This window comes from Protomyctophum parallelum (assembly GCF_964188405.1).
Source record: "Protomyctophum parallelum genome assembly, chromosome: 1".
NCBI lineage: Eukaryota > Metazoa > Chordata > Actinopteri > Myctophiformes > Myctophidae > Protomyctophum > Protomyctophum parallelum.
The window spans coordinates 88220444-88242065 of NC_139697.1; the positions used below are offsets into that span (position 1 = coordinate 88220444).

The 21622-nt window shown below is 40.6% G+C and overlaps 1 protein-coding gene across 1 annotated transcript in view; it reads left to right on the top strand.

Moving 5' to 3' along the window:
• nectin3b (nectin cell adhesion molecule 3b) overlaps window positions 1–21622 on the top strand; it is a 32276-nt gene continuing 10654 nt past the window's right edge. Inside the window, exons 1-4 of the mRNA XM_083760390.1 lie at window positions 1–131; window positions 11221–11568; window positions 12609–12908; window positions 15331–15448. Of these exons, the coding sequence (XP_083616516.1) occupies window positions 47–131; window positions 11221–11568; window positions 12609–12908; window positions 15331–15448 (851 nt within the window). The 5' untranslated portion in view covers window positions 1–46. The remainder of the gene's footprint in view (window positions 132–11220; window positions 11569–12608; window positions 12909–15330; window positions 15449–21622) is intronic.

The following is a 21622-nucleotide window of genomic DNA, read 5'->3' on the forward strand; positions in this document are numbered from 1 at the left end:
CTGCTGCTTTGTGAAAGAAAGAAGACAACACCGCTTTGGGAAAAAAATGTCACTGTCCTGTCACTGGACGAGCTGCCCACGTCGCCGGTGCAAGGTGGCTTTATTTCACCTCGTACTGTACAGCATCACAGGTACGTCATGCACGCTCAGGTAGTTGGAATTGATTTATTTCTGCCTATAAACAGAAGTTGTGTGCAGTTTTTGAAACCTGCAGCCGGCGGGGTTGTCTCGGCGCGCCCTGCATGGGAGCACTCTCGGCATGTTTATTTATTTATGCAGTTATAACTTTGGGGTACAGACTAAAGTGAAGGCAATATACATTTTAAAGCCATATCATTATTGGCGTATTAAAAATAAATAAGTAAGACGGACATTTGAAGACCAAAGACTCAAAGAGAACTTGCAATGAACTTCCAAGTCCAGTGCTTTGGAATGATAGCGCCGCCGCAGATGACGGTGTGGCCCCGGCGGGCGGCTACCATAGAAACACTCCATAGAAACCGTGAGCAGTTAGGTCACTGTATGTAGAGTGGCAGCCATGTTGGCTCCAGAATCTCACCCCTCTTCCTTTTGGCAGGTATATAATTTAAAATGTTTATAGCATTTTAACTTGGCCCTCCGTGGATGTCGGTGTGAAATATTTAGAGGCGGCAACACGGTGCCCACAGTGGATCGCAGACTCTTTATGCCCATATTAGTTAAAAGGATGACGTCATTGTTAATTTACTAACTCCCCCCCAAGACAAACTCTTGGAAGCCCAGCATCCCAGTCAACCCGAACCGACTATATTGTCACTGTCAGCCAGTAGGCTTACTAAGGTATAGAATCATTGCATTGCCTGTTGCGTGTTGTCTACACACTGGCTGCTTTCTAACATGGTTTAAACCCATACAAAAGTAGCACACATTGTTCATTTTTGCATATGACAATTGACCTGTGAGTGTACTGTGAAATGTCTTAGCTTGTCTCATGGGATACAACAAACCCTAACCAATTTGACCTCTGGGGGAAAAATGAAGAATGTCATTATAAATTAAGAGTAGCCAACAATTTTCTTTACCCCATTTTCTCCCAATTTAGTCATTATACCAAACCAATTAATTCCTCCCACTGTTTGCCACGGCTCACCTGTCAGTGAGGAGCCCCCACTGGGAGGACGCACCCTACTACCACCCTGACCCTAGTACTATTGAGTGACAAAGCTTGCCCTTCCCTCTCGGCTTCCCTCTCCCAAATATGTCCAATTGTGTTTATAATATATAGGCCTAGAGAGAGTAGACCTCTGTAAGCCAGATTCACCATGGTGGATTTGAACCTAGATTCCTCGATGATGGGTACTAGGTACTTTACCCTTGCTCCACAGAGCACCTGTATTAGTATTTATGTTAACATTCATGGTGAGTCTGCAATCTGCATGGTTTAGCAACACATGTCGCTTAATGTTGAATATTGATATGTCACGTAATTTTAATAATTTTGTTTCAGAACCTAATACTTAATCCTTGGTTTATTTGGTTTGAATTCAAATGAATACTGCAGTGTATATTGGTATTTCCCTTCATTGTACTCAACATAACTAACACACTTGGCTTTGCTGGATGACTTCTCATTAAGGAAAGCACTCTCAAAGTTCAGCATCAAAAGCTGAACTCACTTCAGGGACACTAGAGCCATTGTTGACGACATTAGTATCTGCAATTATGCAGCCGATGTGTCCAGATTTTTCAACTCGACCTGGCATTCCTCTTGTGGGAAATGGTTGAACGAATCTAGCCCTATCGACAAGCTCACAACACGGCACCATTGTGAGCTTATATACATCGTCTAATTCTTTTTTTTTAGTCTCCTATGCCCAGCTTTCCGGGTTTGTGTGAACAGGACACAAACATTGGCTTGTAATTGGCTGGTCACCCCATTGCGATTTGATTGGCTGAGCAAAGTACATATTGAAGAATCTATAAGTGAGGGCAGAAAAAGTGAAGATGCCAAAAGTGATTGGCCGGAATGACATTTGTGATTTGTGATGGTTGAGCACGGAATGTGATGCATGGTGATAAGAGCGTGCCTCACTTGAAGGGGGTGGGGGTTTAACATTCCTGAATAGGTCTTAAGTTGTTGCGACTGCAAATTGTTAAATAAAAGTTTGTATTTTATATTTGCTTGTTCTTTGTATAAAGGTAAATGTCCTTTTTACATTGAAGTTTTCAAATTTTCTATCAAAATGTATGCATTTTCTATTTTCTTTGCCTTTTTTTTGCTTACACGTGAAATGTTCTCAAACTTTTATCAAATATTGATTTAAAGATTTTGTTCTTTTTAAAGAAAAATCCCATACGCTGCTCTTGCTCAATTTATCAGCGGCAGCAATTTATTCAATGTACACTTGTATATACTGTATATGAAAACACACGTACTTGGTTCTGGTGACTAATATTGTCCTTCTAATGTGCGAGGTAGCCGACTAGCCGTGTTTTTTCATTTATTATTTTAGAAATGTGTTTTTTAAATAAAATACATACAGTGGACGACAGATCTGTTTTCAATGAGTTCAACATGGTTAAAATGGAGTTTGAAGTTACAATCTGTTTGTAGAGGAAGGGGATGTACGTGTCTGATTAAAATTCATATAAAATATCTAAATACTGAATCAAGCAACTTAATAACTGTCTGGGGTGAAACACAGAAGCCTGAGTAGTGAGTACGAGTAGATGTTAAAATTACCCCAAACATGTTTGAAAGTGAAATATCCCTTAAACACTGATGTTTCAGTCCCTCTGGAACTCATCAAGAGTGTGTTCAAGACACTTTGATGAAGGTCCAATCAGTGTGTGGTCAACTCATTACTGGTCATTTGCATCAGAGCTAAATGGACGTGCAAATATTTCCTTGTGCACTTTGCCCTTTTAAAGAAATCTGTCAAAAACATTGGTAATCAGTGCTTTACGACTCTCCAAACTCTGGATTAGCATTGGACTCAATAATCTGGCATCGGTTGGACTCTAGTTCACACCTTATTATGAGTCGCCACTCACCACCTATGAAAGGATGAGTCTTGTCTGGATCTTATGATCAGCTAACAAGTTTGTTTAGGCTAAAGTCTAACCCTTTGACGGAACGAGTTGGAATATAACTCTCTAAAGGAGCTTAAGTTCAGCACACCCTATTTTTATCCTAGAGATGTAGTTTTTAGAGAAAAATGTAAGACCTCTGCACTATTTTCTTCAGTATTTAAGAACGCAAAGCTTACAATGTCCCAATTTCCGTGGAATGACAACAATTGCATTTGGGATGCGGAAAGCAGAGTGCGTGTCCTGGAGACAAGCATTTTTGTCTCCACCAGGCCGAAGGCATGGGGAGAGAGTATGTTTTGCACTCATTATACATCATTATACACTATCTCTATAGTCATGTGTTCAAGACGGATCTGTCCGATATTTCATATTCCATCTTAATTGGCTGGATGCCAACAATGAACCTCTGCCCCAAATATTCCAGAACGTCCTGTTATAGTGCCACCAGGGGGCCGACTTTTGTAAAACACATTTTTTGATATTACTCCTCCAGATTCTGTCCAAAAATCCCGTAAATCATTATACACTATCTCTAGTCATGTGTTCAAGACGGATCTGTCCGATATTTCATATTCCATCTTAATTGGCTAACATTGGCTTTCAAAGTTTGCAGGATTGTGTGGGCGTCCGTCCGTCCGTCTGTTAACAGCTAATCTCTGGCACCGTTAACCCGGTCGATGCCACATTTTGCACACACACTCCCTGGATGCCAACAATGAACCTCTGCCCCAAACTTTCCAGAACAGCCTGTTATAGCGCCACCAGGAGGCCGACTTTTGTAAAACACAGTTTTGATATTACTCCAGATTGCAGCATGCAATTTACATGAAATATTTCATGGACTTTTCTACTAGGCTGAGGAATATCTCCCACCATTTTCACATTGGCCTGTTTTTTGCGAAACACATTTTTTAAGCATACTTTAGGGGAGGAAAACTAGTGCCATAGGCAGCTTAAAAGTCTAATTGCCAATTACAATTACAACATATTGCCCAAATGGGCAATATGTTGTTGAGGCATCACAGTGCACTCTGGCTGATGTGACCAACCTGTCATGTTTATGGACACTCTTGGTACTGAAATTATGCTGTACCAATCAAAGATTATGTATCTGCCCCTGGCAACAGATCAAATTGCAGGTATTTATCTATACACTTACATCATGTGAATATTAATTTTGGGCTGAAATTAAACACTTTGCACATGACGTTTGTCTGGACTAATTTAAAATGGGCTATGGTATGCAATACATTTATATTTAACTTCACTGTACAGAAGAATTTAAAAGTCTGAAAAATGTATGCCCCCAAAGTAGTATCACTAATGGAACCAAGCCAGAAGAGCAGACCATCCCTAATGTACACTCGAATGAATCTCCAGTTCAAAGTTCACGTTCTGGTGCAGAGCAGCAGTTTCCTATATTTCCACGCTGCATCAAGTCTGCTGTACATTTCAATGAGGTGTTTGACCTTGTGCTTTAGAATGTAAAATAGATGCATACTTACTCACAGCTAATGCCTATAGGCCTTGAAGGAGAATACCACTACACAAACTAAACTTCTTCCTTTTGTTTTTCTTTTATCTTTTTAATTGATTCATTAAAAGGCTATTATTGTAGCATGCTAACTTTCCGGGAAGAGAGAGGCTGTAGTTTCCATTTGCTTTAAATCTCCACCAATGTCATCAGCAGTGTTTTTGGCCGCAGATTTTAATTTTAGTTTTCTTGAATAGTTTTCACTTACTGTAGTTTAGTCACATTTTAGTCACCTGGAATATTTTAGTGTTAGTCTAGTTAACTAAATATCATAAGATTTTAGTCGACTAAAATGTATTTTGGCGGGCCTTGATGCCGTCATAATGACGTCGTTTTTACGCTTGCTGAAAATAGCAAGCTCACAATGCGTCGTGCTGCGATGCGTTGTGAGCTTGTAGATCGGCTATTTTCAGCATGCAACCAAGTGTAAAGTTTCTTGTATCTTACGTATACTGGATCTCTTGTCCACTAGTCCTTTGCAAACATTTTAGTATAGTTTTTATTTGTCGTTGAAATTGTCAATATATTTAGTCTCACTCCGTCAGTGAAAAAAGTTAGTTGACAAAATCAATACTGCTGCCACAGCATGCCTGTCGCCTGAGACGGCCAACTTCCCCAAATGTTGGGGAAAAATGGGTCTGGACGAGTAAATAAGCATACCTTTTAGCCTATAATTATGTCTGTCTGATAAGGAACATAAAAAGCTAGCTAGTTCTATATTAGCTCTTTGAATGAAAATGAACTATTAACCTTCCTAACATTTTGCATAGTACATTCAAACTTGTTACTTGTCTTGGACCAATACATTTAGCATTGAATTTGAAACGTTCTTTAAGTGCTGCAAGATGTCTGTGTTTCCATCAGTAGTGATGCAGTGATGTAACTAGGGTGCGTTTTGCGTCCAAAAACGCACTTTATAGTTTTGGGACGCAATAGACCATCAACCTGTGCGTCCATGGGATGCACTACTGTACTCCCACTGAAAAGAAATCGCGGGGGAAAATAATGCGGTAAAACAATAATCTACGGAAACGATCATTTTGTATGCCCACATCCGACCTCATCCTATGTTATAAAAAATAAAATCCATGTAGAAATCGTTGTAGAACGACTAATTTGTAACTACATTGTCAACACAGCGCGCCGCCATGTTGCTCAGGCGAGCTCTGACCGGGGAGCGGAGCGCTCCGAGTGCAGCCTCTAGAGTAGACTAGAGCCGTTTAGAGAGAGAGAGTGACGACAATTGAGTGATCAGTGACGCTTGCAGCCCGTTGCAGCCCCACGGGTAAGCAGTGAACGGAGATGTCGCAACTCTCTCAACTAAACCGCGCTGCCTCCGACAGAAATATTTAGGGGAACATGTTTTAGCGTGACAAGCAGACCCGATTCACAATAACAGTGACACGCCGGTATTGTTGTTTCTGTTGCGTGTGTGTTGTGCCACCACACATTAAAATGGCACCAAAGAAATTTCAATGATGTTGATAACCCCGTTCCCATACCTGCTGCCTCTACTTGTGCACAGCCTACCTCCTCCATGACTGCTTCTGCTTCATCTCCAGGTACAGTATGTGATGTAATGAAAACAATGTAAAGTTGTATTAATCGTTCAAACTGCCAGTTATTATAGATGTCACATAATCCAAACTATGAAATATGTAGAGCATTTGTTTTCTAGTTTATTTTGCTAGCTTTATTTATAATAATTTCTTCATACTACAGTATCTTCTGCTCCTACATCTACCTGTGATGCTGCCCTCCCTGCCACAGCCTGTGCACAGCCTAACTCCATAACCTGTGCTACTTCATCTCAAGGTTATTATCTCAAGGCACATTTGTTTTTATTGTGTAATGTAAACAATGTTAAGATGTATTAACACTAAAGTTAAAACTGGGACAGTTACAAATTATAGATTATTTCATATAGCCAAAATAATATGAAATATGTATTTGATTTATTCTATCTTATTTTGGCTAGCTTTAATATTAATTCTTCTTCTATTATACAGTATCTTCTGCCCTTACCTGTGATGCTGCCCTCCCTGCCACAGCCTGTGCACAGCCTAACTCTCCATGTAGTACTTCAAAGTCTGTTGTGTTGTTCTGTTTGCATACTTTGCACTGTTGTTGCAAACATCTTTGCAAATATTAAAGTTTTCAGATTTGGAATTGTATTCACTTCTTTCATACATTTCTACATGAATATAACCACATTATAACAATCAAAAATGAAATGATAGTTTAATGCTGCAATTTGTAAAAATGACAAAATGTGACCGACAACGTCGCTGAAGTGGGACTCATCAAATGTCCCTGGGACTCATCTACAAGACCATCCCTGCATCCTGGGACTCATTACATTGGAAACCTAGTTACATCACTGGTGATGCAGTTGAGTTTCATAATGGCCCTGAAATCATGTGGAAATCACAAGCCTGTACAGCAGAAACGGTACGGCTGGTTCTGACTTGGGGGGGGGGGGGGGGGGGGGGGGGGGGGGGGGGTAAAAATAAGGGCACTTTTCTAGAACTTAACACGCATGCCCAAGCCCATCCTACTGCACCAACACCGGTGTGTGTTCTTTGCACTTTTAATAAGACATTCATGGTTACTGCATGAGCGGTGTGCATGAAAGTGGCACTGGGACTGTGTAGTGGCGCTTCCAGTGGGAATGATGTGTCCTTGCTACCAGGACATTACATCAGTGTGTGTGTGTGTGTGTGTAAGACATTGGAGTATTGTGACATGATGGTGGTGTTCTATCTGCTATGCGCAGATTGGATAAATGTCTACACTATTTTCTTTCAGGATGAGACTCGTTCACAGTAAACCCGATCTATACTTTATGATCCGATGATGCAACGCGTTGTGAGCTTTGCAGATCGGCAAATGACAACAATGATGTAGTATAAATTAAACATTGACACAGGATTTGATTGATTTTTGCCTTTTATTGTTTATTTTCTGGGCAGGGGAGGAATTCAGGACAAGCTTATGTAAGGTTGTACTCCTCAAAAGTGTTTCAACTGAGCACTGATGTAAATGTTTCAAAACAGGAGGAACTCCCTCCATATGCTTCACAAAGGGAGGATTTGATAATAATAATAATAATAATAATAATCACAATAATGTGCCCACTCCTTAGGGGTGTTATATTTGCACATAAAATGTGTCCTCTGCATTTAAACCAACTTAAGTATCTGGAGCTGTGGGCCCTACAGGGACAGTACCCGGAGAGCAGTTAGGGGTAAAGTGTCTTCTTGCCAGGGACACTTCAACATCGGCAGGGCCTGAATGGAAACGGGGGATCTTTGGTTTCCCAGGTGGCCTGTCTACCCATTCAGCTATGGCCGCACTTATCTCCAGTTAGTTCAAACAGCCTAGGATTTATATACCTTGGAGGATGCTACATTTAGGCTTCATAATCTACTTTGGGGATGCTAGATTGCATCTCGTCGCTCCAATTTAAGGTGTGTGTAGGACAGAAACTAGTAGCCTACAGTTTTAATGTTGATTGGTAGAATTACCTACACAAAGTTTCCCATTGACAATGAATGGAGACTGTACGAGTGTACGTCATAGCAAATCGACATGTTATCATGTCATGATGATACAATGATAAGAGCGCCCCTCATTTCACAAAGGTGTGTGTGTGTGGTTTTTATTTTTTTTAAATCCAGTAGTACCGATAAATCCGAAAGCTCACATTGTATCGCAAAGTGAAATAGCTGCACGCCATTAATCCTTTTGAAGAATGGGTTGATCACAGTGTGGTTGACGGGGAATTGTAAACAACATTTGTTGAGTATGACAGTTACACTTTTCCTTTTCCTTGAGATAAATATTCTGTCCGCTGTAGTCTTTGAACTACTTTTGATGAGCTAGGAACTAGAGAGCTGAAGTCCGATCTTGGGTCAATTAAGCAATAAGCCACGAGAGGTCTCAGGTTACCGGGTATTTTACACTGCCTGGGAGCGTAGGCAGACCCGAGGCTTAGACGCCCGCACGGCATGTGTTTGTAAAGCAATCAAGTGCTCCCCTTCCCCAGTTCAGCTACAAGGCTGCAGGATGATACAAAGTGATTGAAGCAGTGGGTTATCGGTGAAATTTACACCGGTCACGTGACGGTAACCAGCCAATCACAATTAAGTATTGGGACTACCCGTTTTAGAAATGTGGTTTTACACAATTCATCAATTATTATCTAGTGATAGCTGACTAGCAGTTATCGTGTCAGATGTGACCCCCAGCATACCATTCCAAGTTCAGTTCACCTGAAGTCTGCTTATATCTATACTCTGTCAATCCGCCTTGCTGTCTGTCTATTGTGAGAGAGGAAGAGATCAGATTTAGGGTTAATAATTTAATTCTAAAGTTTAGACTTATTGGCATAATAATCAATGCTTGTTGTATGTAGTTAACTAGTTATTATGCAGTTTAAGTAAATCGGCATACAGTATCTACATACTTTTAACAACTTGTCTGGAAGATGGCTAACAAACACAACTGAAATCCAATTTTAAAAACAAAATTAGAGGCTTGCTTGTTCAAATTCAGAACATTAAATGGAATGGCTGGTTTTTGGTCAGTGGTTTGTGGATGTTTAGTATTGTAGGGTGCTATATTTTCTTGGTGGGAGATTGGACCAGGGACAAAGCAGTTGTTGGCAAAACAACAATAGAAATTTCTCGGTCGGTTGCCAAGCAATGTGGCAGGTTTTGATTTACGATGACGTCTTCCCACTGGCAGCTTGTTGCAATTAGTGATAACGTTGAGGGGTATAGCAGGGTTGTTATGCTTTTATTAACTTGACTCACTCATTTTTTTATTTCTTTTTTTTTGTTGGTTACCAGAATCTTGGTGATACTGTACGTTTCCATTTTAATTCCTATTTGATGCGGTACCATAATCACACTGTTGCTTCTTCATCCCTTTGACCTTATTTCTCTTCTCTCACCGATGACTTCATCGTGATAACACATCATTCCCTTTCCGTTTCTCTGTCCCCTGTACTCTCCTCCCTTTCAGCCGAGTTCACAGCTTTAAAGAGACCAGTCATGTTATTTGCAGTAGATGGTGGTGGTCAAACTTATATCTGGAGACAGACAGTACATTTTAACTTCTGCCAGTTTTCTTTTTTTCCCTTTTTTCCCTTATTTATAAGTTGGGAACAGTAAGCAACAGAAATGCGCTTTTAAATGTATTGTAGTATATCTCAGTCAGTCAGTATTTGATTGAGCAACATTAACAACCTGTGTGGATTTCAGTTGGAAGCGCACAGTGTGAAAGTACTAAACTACAGCAACGATTACTTTCATAATAATTTGTTAATTTTTTTATTTGATTACTATATTGCTATATAAATATATATATATATGCTATCATTTAAACCTTAAAATCATGTATAAATGTTTGTAAATCATATCACATGTTATCTGAACCTAAATGGACATCTTGAATTCACTTTACGCCTTAAGGTAGGGCATCAGATAACTTTAAGGGACAACTGAAGATCATGCTTACTTAGTATCATGTATAACACTATCATATTTCTAGGCGACAATATTATTGGTTGCTTTGCATCATTTTATGAAATTTTTGACTTAAAATGGTGGGTGTAAATGTATCAGAATGCAATTGAAGTAGAATTATGACCTGAATGGAGGAAGAAGCTAGATGTACTACTGTATTGACAGTACTGTGTTTGACTATGTACATAGTAGTAATTGTCTTGCATTCAAAACTAACTCTTTGCAATGCTCTGGAACCAGTTCAACTGTCGCCTAACTCCATTTATATTATAAATCAATGCTATCGACTCCAACTCCATTGGATCCTCAAACTATCTGCCAAACCAGCCAACTCCATCCGTCTTTTTGAGTGGTGCAACCACTCCAAGGAACAGCAATGTCCGTGTCAACCGTGTGTTCATGTTTGTTTGTGTGTGACTATGAGCACCAGTACCAATGAGTACCAAAAGTGGCGCTGTTGTGCCAGAAACGGAGAGAGAGACACTGTTGCCTGCTAATGAGAGAGAGAGAGGGGGGGCGGATTTGCAACACTCAGTTCACACGGGTGTGATTTTTTTGGTAAAAAAAATTGAACCAATAAACGAGTATTAAAAAGCGTTTTGACAAAAACCTCCCAACTCCACTTGAGCTGGATGTTTTTTTATTTACTGAAAAATGAACATTTTGGAGTTGAGTGGTTTCTTCCAGACAGCAACAAGTATAAAAATGATTTCCGCTCCTGACATCACAACCTTGAGGATTGTGAAATTCTCACATAGTTACAGTTTCTTCACATTTTTATTTCCAGCATTTAAAATCTGTTGCCCTGTGTTTAATGAGTTTCCCCAGCAGTCAAAAACATAATTCCTGTATTTATTTTCCTTTTGGGAAAACCAGGAACAAGGTTAAACATTGTTATTTTAATGAAATTGCACAGATTAGACATGCTTACATGATACAGCACTAAACTTATAATATTTTTATTTGATTAATCTTTATTATCTGATTTTAATAATCTCACTCCCTATTTGATTGTTAACTGAAACACAAGAGTGCCCTGTCATGAAGTGTACCTGGTTGTAAATTAATGTGTTTGTTCAGCAGGTGTATGGAGCAATCAAGTGCTGGTGCCTCAGAAGGTGAATGCTGTGTTGGGGAAGAATGTGACATTGGAATGCAGGGTTGAGGTGGACACAAACCTCAGTCTCACCCAGAGCTCATGGGAGCGCCGTCTGCCCTCTGGCTCAGTCACGGTGGCAGTCTACCACCCCCAGTTTGGCATCTCCATTCCACCAGAGTATACCCGCCGTTTGCATTTCCGATCGCCCTCGCCTTATGATGCCACCATTGTCCTGGAGGAGGTGGGTTTCTCCGACATCGGAGTTTACACCTGCAAGGTGGCTACTTTCCCTCTGGGGAACGCACAGGCCTCCACCACTGTCGCTGTGCTTGGTAAGTGTTTACGTGTCCGTTTGTGCTTCTGTGGCATGCATGTACTGTACATGCATAGTTTCATGCATGAGTGTCTGGATGTTGAACTGATGAGATGGACAATATATACAAATAATTTAAATTAATAAATAAAATTAATCCAACACACCTATTAAATCCAATGTATTACTTTTATGTGGCTTGTTTAAGCCCCATTGGTCACAATTAGTCACCAAATGGGAATAAAGTGCATTGCAAACATCGGTTCCATTCATGGAAATGCTGTTAATTTTTGTATGATTGATGTCGAGACGCAAGTTGCGTCTGGACATCAATAGTTGTATGGTAATATTGTACTCTTAATATTGTAATATTGTACCAACTTGATATGAATATTGGCCTGCTGAGTGACCCCCTTTGAAATGATTCTGTTCCAGAGTCACCCACAACAGAAGTGTTTAGTCGTTGGATTATTGGATTAAGTAAAGAATTCTACTAGAACTGTCACTGTGCGAAGACGGCAGTGGAGACAATGAAAACTATGATCTGAATACCGTAGTCATTCTTATACGTTTTCTTTCTGGGCTAGCCGGTGAAATATTGGCTAAATTGAAGTGTCCCTGTGGACCCCTGCAGATCCCTGGAACCTCACTCTGAGAATCCCTCGTGTCTAGGCAATGTAACAGGAGAAATTAGAGTTAAAAGCAGGGTTGTAAATGTAAAGAAACAGGTTTATTTAGAGATGGAAGAATAATGGCAGTGTTGGGTATGTTTGTTGATTTTGTTTCACTGGTGAGACTCTCCTGTCAAGGAGAACTGTGGGAACACACACACACTGTCTCTCTCTCTCTCCCTCGCTAAAGTTTGGTGCACAAAACTGTGAGAGAAAGAGTAAATTACAGAAATCGTCTCTGCTGCTATACTGCATGCTTAGAAAAAGCGTGAAGGAAGTGTGTGCTGGGAACATTTCAAAAGACCACCAATTTGTATAGTATTTATTTATCCCCCCCCACCCCCTCCCCCCCACACCCCTTTCCCCCAACTGTCTCTGTGAATCTTAGTGGAGCCCAAGGTCTACGTGTCGGCAGGATCGGCAGCTCTGATCGACGGCGGTAACGAGTCCGTGGTGGCCACCTGCATTGCAGAGCGGTCCCGCCCCCCCGCCGAGGTCTCCTGGGAGTCCAACTTGTTCGGCCAGTCGGAGGTGCAGCTGTTCGACGAGCCCAACGGCACCACCAGCACGCAGGTGCGCTACCTGTGGCAGCCCACCCGCCACATCCAGGGACACACGCTGACCTGTGTGGTGCGCCACCCGGCACTGCTGAACGACTTCAGGATCCCGTACAAACTCAACGTGCAGTGTGAGTTATTTTTTTGTTTCGTCTTAATCGTCTTCGTCTTAATCCATTTTGGGGCGGGAACCCCTTTTGGCCACTTTAGCTATTGAAAAATAGCAGATCTACAAGCTCATAGCGTGGCACTGATTGCCGCGCTTAATGTAGGTCTGCTATTTTTGAAAAATCGTCAAAATGTGGTGCAAATCTTTGTATATATATATATATATATATATATATATATATAACTTATTTGCTTCTGGGAGGTCCCTGGAACTACATATTTTCAGATGGGGGTCCACGACCAAATACAGATAATTCTAGGGGTCTTTGACATGAAAAAGGTCCTCAGGTCTAAATGGGTTAAAAGGACCTTACCGAAATTACACCCTGTTTAGTCATTGAATGTTACTCATGCTTTACTTAATGTTTCCATTTTCCAATGCATGCTCACTTGATTTTTGGTGGAAACAATTGGATTCCATTCAGTTACGGTATGAATTTACAGAGAATTGAAAATTGCTTCCTCCTTTTTTTTTTTATGCATTGCAAAGAATGAACGATGATTTGAGAAGTTGAGCAAAAATCTTCAAACTAAATTCATATGTCCATGACTTAATCGTGACTTAATCATGTCTTTCATGAAAGTGTGGTAACATTTACTGTGAAGAAAATGTAAACGAAACACAAATTCTCAAATTAAAACCATTAACAGGAAAATGGTCCATGATGTGTATGTATGATATGCAATACATGTATGGCCTATGACGTGTTGCCACATCATTGTTCCTTTTTTAGTTGATTGAGTTGGTACGTCATCTAGCCATCCCAAGTTCTGTTGGAAAGCTAAATGCAACATTTTCATTAATTGGCAGCTGTTTTGTTGTATTGTGATAGAAAACAGATCAGCATAGTGGAATGAAAAAGTCCATTGCACAGAGCTAGTAGAGAAAAAATGGGTCCCCCAGGCGCACACTGTCTTCACTTGCAGAATTAGATTTATTGAGCAACGTTTCGGTCGTTCAGACCTTCATCAGGCATGATGCCTGATGATGCCTTTTTTCTCTACTTCTCCAGTTCCAGTTATCTGACGCACCTGACCGCTGTAGGTGTGCATAAGGAAGGACTTTTTTCTTCTAACATTGCACAGAGCTTAAATGTAATTGTTAGTGTTTCCTTCTCCACTTGGAGGAGGATTTTAATTGCTACTTTTTTTATGCCAAAGTGCAGGTCTTCTGTTCTTGTATTGTCTTTTTTTCCCCTGTGTCTGTATTTCCTCAGCTTTTTGTGTGTCGATAGATCTTGCTAAGAGTATGTGAGCCCTTAACTGACCAAAGTGTACATTCTATTGACGAGAGCTCATCTAGCATCCTCTCTCTAATTGGCTTAAGAAAGTTGTCAAACCTTGACAACCAAAGAGATGTGATATTTTAAGTAAATCCATGAACGAATGAACAACATTTCGATATTAAGATTCCGCATACCCGGCAACAAAGCCAAATGGTTGATTGATTATGCCATGGAAAATAAAACAGACCACCACTTTATTCAGTATAACAAGCTCTTTTGTTTTGAATGTTTCCAACTGATCTGGAAACCTGGCTAGTGGAGGCTAGTGCTGTCTTCGATCATGTTCTTAGTTAATACCCTGCAGTCATGTTACGGGACCTTGTTTGGGCAGACGTCCTGACTGAGGATCCACTGCTGCATTGGATGTCTTATGTCATGATGGAATGTCACAAACGCTTCAGTCATGCAACTTATTCTTATAAGTAAAATATATATATAAATATATTTTTCACGAACAAAATAATGATTACTTGGCCCCTTTTCCTCACAAAGATATTAGAGGATGCTGTCAACCAGTGTCTGCAGACACGGTTTGTTTTGCACAATTTGCCGTATGTTTGACTTGGAACTATTGACAGGGTGTCATAGCAGAAACATCTATGAAATGGTGTCGCTGTCGAAATGGAAACCTTGCATGTCTAAAATGTTTGTTTTTCAGGGAATTTGAAAGAATTATCTGTGTTCCAATCGAATCCAAAGTAGTTATTTGTATTCTGTATATACTTTTGAAATTTTTAAATAAGACTGGGCCACTTTTACTTTTTCTTTTACTACGAAAATATTTGATCAAAAGTTTATCAAAAATGGCACATCTACATGCTAATGTGTGATGTGATTGTGCTTGTAGTATTTTTGCTACATTTTGCGTGATGAAACTGGCCACTTAATTTTCAGGAAAACAACGTTATGGCGATGCAAGGTTTCTGCCCGACAAACAATGATATTCAAAGGTCACCTTGGTGACATCCTCTTTGGTTGACTACTGCAGTTACATAGCATATGGTGTGTGTGTGCGTGCTCATGCTTGTATGGAGGAAGTCTGGCTTACGTCCTGCTGGCATGTCTCACACTTTCCATCTATTGCCCGTCTGTGTTGCAGTTGCCCCTGATATCTCCGTTGTGGGATATGATGGAGATTGGCATGTGGGCCGAGAGCACGTCCAGCTGACCTGCAAAGCCAACGCCAACCCGCCGGCCAATCACTTCAGATGGATCAGGTGCGTCTGGTACTTTTGAGAGTTTAGTTCTTGGAAGAATAATTTCAAAGCCAAGTAATACCATGATAGCAAACCACTGTGTAACTGTCCGTTTGTGTGTTTGATTGATTATGATTGTTTGATACTTTTTTAGCAGTTTAAAACGGTTCAATTAAAGAACGATCGCGAGATGCGTTACACAGTCGGATTTTAATTCTGGTTTTACTTCCGGGAGTTAAAGCAATAATATGTCAAAATGTAATTACCTGTTTTGTTTTTTGGTATTCAGACAGCCAGCAATGAGTAAAACGCTCCCGGTGATAAAATGGCCACCAACGTAATCAAAAAAGTAAATCAAAAAACAAGATTCCTTTACAGGATCTCCTCACTGGTCAGCAAAAACAGCTTGAAGACCTTAATGGGAGCCCTCGTACAAGGTTTCTTTGACTATGCATCCACCTCTTGGTACCACAGCACCTCAAAGGCCCTTAAAACAAGGCTCCAGACCTCCCAAAACAAACTGGTCAGGCTCCTACTTGGCCTCACCCCCCGAACCCACCTCACCCCTGCCCACTTTGACAGGCTGGGATGGCTTAGGGTCGACGACAGAGTACAGCATCTTGCAATGGGTCTGGTCCACAAGATTCGATACACCACCAAGATACCCATGTACCTGTCTAAATACTTCCTTAATGTAAACGAATTCCACACCCACAACACCAGAGGGAGTGCAACAAACCATGTACAACCCAGATTCGGCACAAACAAGGGACTAAATTATTTTCGCTCCTATGCCACCAAAATGTGGAACGCCCTACCAACAGTCATTAAGACATGTGAATCCCTTGACTCCTTCAAAACCGCTCTCAAAGGGCACCTACGGATGGCTGCAATTCGAAATTGGCCTCTGTAAAATCTGAATCCCCCCCCCCCCCCCATTTCCCCTCACTGTAGATGTATCTTTTCCCTTTTTGCTTCCTATATGATGAATTCCTGTTCTGTTCTTTAGCTACATAGAAATGTCTATTTGTATGTCTCTAAATGTTTTGATGAATTGAACAATGTGGACCCTGTTGTAAACAAGTGTAATGCTTAATTGGGTCGTCCACTCACAGTTAACAGTCTTTGTATTGAGTTTGTGCTTGAAATGTACTGTAATTCTACAAACTGTTAATAAATATTTCAATCAATCAATCAATCAATCCCAAACAAATTTTGTTTCTGCGATGCATCTAGGGGCCACAATCTGCATTCAAAGATTTTCGTAGAAGCTTTGTCATTGGTCGAAAAAAAAGGAAAAACCCTGCTGAAATGACTAACCAATCAGGAAGTAGACAGGCAAATCGTCTGTCTGAATACAAAAAATAAATTCTGAAAAAATATTGCTTATAGCAGCGTTAATGGTCTTCAAAATAAGACTTCCGGCTGAAAAGACACGGCAGAAGCTAAAATGAGTAAAAGTAATACTGAGCAAAGAACTCTACAGTGCATTTTCTACTTGCCATAGATGTTCATCTGCAGAACTAGAATGCATTTGCTTCAACAACAAAAACAAGCACCCAGCATTTACCAAACTGGAAACATGCAGTGTGTGAGGCAGCTATTTTGTGTTGGCAGCACTGTGTACAAATTCCTTGGGGGGGGGCGGGGGGTGGAGGAGAATCTACTCTGACTCCTGAATTTTGTTGTACATATTTGATCACTTGTAGCGTTTCACATTGAAGTAAGTACGTTTCCCAATGCTACGCTACAGTAATGCTCCTGACTTTTCTATTGGATGTGTAAGCCTGACGCACAAGGCTTCCTCCCTGTAATGGCCCCTACACACTGCACGATATTTGCTCCGATTTAGCTTTCGGGGAGCTGCAGCGCAAAATTCTGGACTTTTTTCTTTTAACATCCTGTCTCGCTATAGCGCACGTAGGCTACTAGGCTATCACAATCGTGTGTGTGTGTGTGTGTGTGTGTGTGTGTGTGTGTGTGTGTGTGTGTGTGTGTGTGTGTGTGTGTGTGTGTGTGTGTGTGTGTGTGTGTGTGTGTGTGTGTGTGTGCACGCACAGAGAGCGAGAGAGCGATGTCCTGTGTTGGTCTCGTACTTGTATCACCGCATCCTGTACGTACGTGAGGTGTCAATATGAATTGGAATGTATCGGGTCTGGTCCGGATCGCATTTTGGAGAACTTTTGCAGTGTGTGATCCCTTGTCTGCTATAAAATCGTTTAGTGTGAAAGCCACAAAGATATGACACCTGATTTTACAAAAAACTACTCCGGTAGTGTGAATGACTCGCCGACAACTTTAAAACTCCTACAGTCTGTAGGGGCCATTAATCATGTATGTTGCATGCATCAGCTAGCTGGATATGGAGATATGGTTTATTTCTTAATGTATGTGGGAGTGGTTTGTTGCACCAGCCATTATATTGTTTTGTGATTGTCAAAAGATGATTCATGCATGCATGCATTCATGCAATACGTCATGTATTTAATACTGCTTTTATTAGACATTTTATATTTTTCATTATCTTCAGTTTAACTGCTACAACCCCTGTAAATATTCTTCCCAACTGGGCAGGAAAGATGGTAGGGTGCCAAATGAATATTTAAGTAATAACTTATGACAGGCCAGGCGTTGAGTTATTGCTTTTATAAAACAAATATGGCAGTTTAAAAATTATAGATGTATCCCAAATTGACTAACGATTTCAGTACAATTATTTATAAGAAAGCAGGCCCTCCTGACTACCTGCATAAACGAGATCATTTTATATATTTTCAAAAAGGATGACAAATTAAGCCGTTATAAGGTTTCTAAATATAAAAGTGGCATAGTAGCGTTGAGGAGGAACTGTGGTATAATTACATATCACTTGTGCGGCCATCGTTTGCCTTTTATATGATGTGATATATGAGTCAAGATGTCTTCACTTAGACCTTGTAACTATTGTTACAAGTAGTACATTTACACTGCATACATGGATTTTTTTTGATTTCTTTCTACAGTAGTGTTCCGACTACAGAAAGGGCTCTACAATGTATGCCTCACGGTCAAACTGTTCCTCGTCAAACCAATGGCAGAGGCAGCCAGCCTTTCAATGTGCCATCGTGCTTATCGGGAGGAGTTTGGGTTCAGTGTGTTGCTCAAGGACATTTTGATGCACGGTGCCAAGGGGGAGCCAGGCTCAAACGGGGACCATCTAATTCCCAGATGACCCAACTACCTTCTTAGCCACTCCCGGTGGCAATATCTCACAGAGACATGCACAGCTCTATCCCTATTCTTGGCATGTCATAATTTTATAGACTAACATTTAGGAAAATACTTTAGATGACCATATGGCAGAAATGGGGGGGACTATTTGGTGACCATATGGCAGAAATGGCAATATACTGTATAAGCAACATGTCACATTTTGATGAGATATGGGCTATTTCTACTATTTGATATGCAACAAAGTATATAGGTTTAACTTTTAAGTGGTTAAATGTTGTCATTTTGTTATTGAGTATTGTGTACCTTGTGACATTTGTGACCAAATTTGACAGACTGCCATTGGATTCTTTTTAATTTTCGTTTTTTCATGTCTTATGAAAGCAGGGAATCATAGCTTCAAATTGACGTATAGGTTGTTGTTGTTGCAGAAAACAGCGAGTTGAGAAAACGGGCTTGAAAGGTTGTCGATTTCAGCTCTGATACTTATTTCAGATTCTCATTAAAAAATAAAAAAAGTTTTTCTCCTCTTGTGAAAAGCTGGAATTTGCGCGATGGCAGTCTCTCAGTCAAATCATCTGGTCACATTTGTACAGTTTATAGCCTAAAATATTTTAGCTTTTTCTTAGTCAAGGAGTAATATTGACCTGAATCAATATCCAATCAGATTGTATGATTTTGAGCTACCTTTTATATAACAATGTAATAACAGCCACTGCGGCTCATGTGCCATTTATTGTATTTAAAATAAATGCCTCTGTGTGAGCAAGCATTGTTACACATTATGAACCGTTAATATGCTGCATGATAATATGTACAGTAGACTGAAAATGTAGTGCAAGTGCAAAACTGGATAAGCATGCATTTATACTTGGCATGTGATTGACTTGTGCTTCCAGTTGAATGGACAGCATGTTAAGTCATGGCATTAGGGATGCACCCATACATTGGCCACTTATCGGTATCTGCTGATATTTGTTATCAGCAAATAAAGCTGACATTAACCAATATTTAGTTGTTGTTGATGAGCAATTTTGTGCTGGCTATGTTGTTGTATTGGTGTATCTGCAGCCTACCAAGTTGTAGATTCTGAACAGTTATTTCTTTTTTTTTTTTCTTTTTTTTTTTAAGATATTTTTTTGCGGCTTACGCCTTTTATTGATTTTTGAAGGGACAGACAGTAGGCTGACAGGAAACGGGAGAGAGATGGGGGGATGACATGCAGTAAAGGCCGTGTCGGGTCCGGGAGTCGAACCCGCGGCACACTGCGACTGGATTACCAGTCCGGTGCCCAGACCGTTACGCTACGGCCTGGGCCGTTATTTCTATTAGTTTCCCTGCACAAAATCCGGAAATAATAACTAACTAACGAATACAAATATCGTTTTATATCTGTATCGGCTAAATTGTTATTTTAAACATCCGACAAAAATGTAGAAACCCCCCCCCCCCCCCCCCCCCACAGCTCATCTGCTGAAAAAAAAAACTTAAGTGAGGTGCTGGAGTCACAAAGGTATAATGAAGAAAAAAAGAAAGGAAGGCTCTGCACATTCAAATCTGTGCACAATCAGAGGATTTACATCAGTATCGGCCAATAAATATTGGTACAGCCCTACATGGCACAGTTAAAACATATTCTGTTTTTTTATTTTGTATTCCTTGATATCCCAATATTACATCATTTGTATATTGTGATCCTCAACCTGATTTCCACAGAAGCTTCTTCTACCCTGTCCAAATGATGGCAGAAAATGGTTTATTTAAAAAGAGAAACAGGTTTTATGGAAACCCAGTTCCTCCATTGAATAAAAGTGAAAAATACCTCATTTATGTTTTCTTTCTAACAAATCAAACATATCTCATTCATTCATTGTCTGTCCTAGTGAAGGTCTAAGCGACCGAAACGTCAACCTTAATAAAGAGCAACATTTTGGCAAGTGTGCAGGACCTTCTCTTTGTTCTTCAAATATACCCATTTTAATTATGCCTTATTGCCCTACGCACCTGTCAGTAGCCTTCTGAGGTGTGCATCTGCATTTTGCTTAAAAACATATCTCAGTTCTCAACATTTTATGAATTATACCAAGTCACAATTATTATAAGAACAAAAACATTATAAACTAGAAAAAGTGCCCTTCCGGGCACAGGTCTCCACCAGGTTATCCACAGATCCGTGCAGTTAGAGGTAAAAACACTTTTGGGCCAGTTATAGCGCCACCTTGAGGCTGAGTTGAAATTGTTCATGTGGCATTTCGTCCTGGGCCTAGTGGGAATGTGGGTGCACAATTTCACGGAAATCACGCGATGTGTTCATGATTTGCAGCATTTTGTTTGAAACTGAGCACTCCTGTGAACTTTGGAAGCCAATCTTAACCAATCAGGATGGAGTCTGATAAATCTGAAAGACCCGTTTCGTTGAATGGCTCTAGAGAGACTGTGTACCAATTTGCGTGATGTTTGGACAAAATCTGTAGGTGTACTGTGCAAAAACTTGTTTTGCACAAAGCGGCCTCCTGGTGGCGCTATAACAGGCCGTTCTGGAAAGTTTGGGGCAGAGGTTCATGGTTGGCATCCAGGGAGTGTGTGTGCAAAATTTGGCATCGACCGGGTTAACGGTGGCTGAGATTAGCTGTTCACGGACGGACGGACGGACGGACGGACGGACGGACACACGGACACACGGACGGACGGACGGAGTGCAAAACATACTCTCCCCATGCCTTCGGCTGGTGGAGACAATGAAATGTACTGACATATAAAGTCAGTATTGTGAGGGGGGGGAAGCTGTCCTTTCTTCAGTGGCAGAAATAGCACTGAGATGGCGAAGTGGAGCTCTGGAGCGAAGCATAGTCAGCCAAGCCCTTAGAATACCAGCTGTGACTGTCTGCGTGGATCATGTACAGCCGACTTAGAGTTGCAGCAACAAAATTTGGCAAAACACACACACACACACACACACACACACAAAAAAAAAAAGTAGTGTGG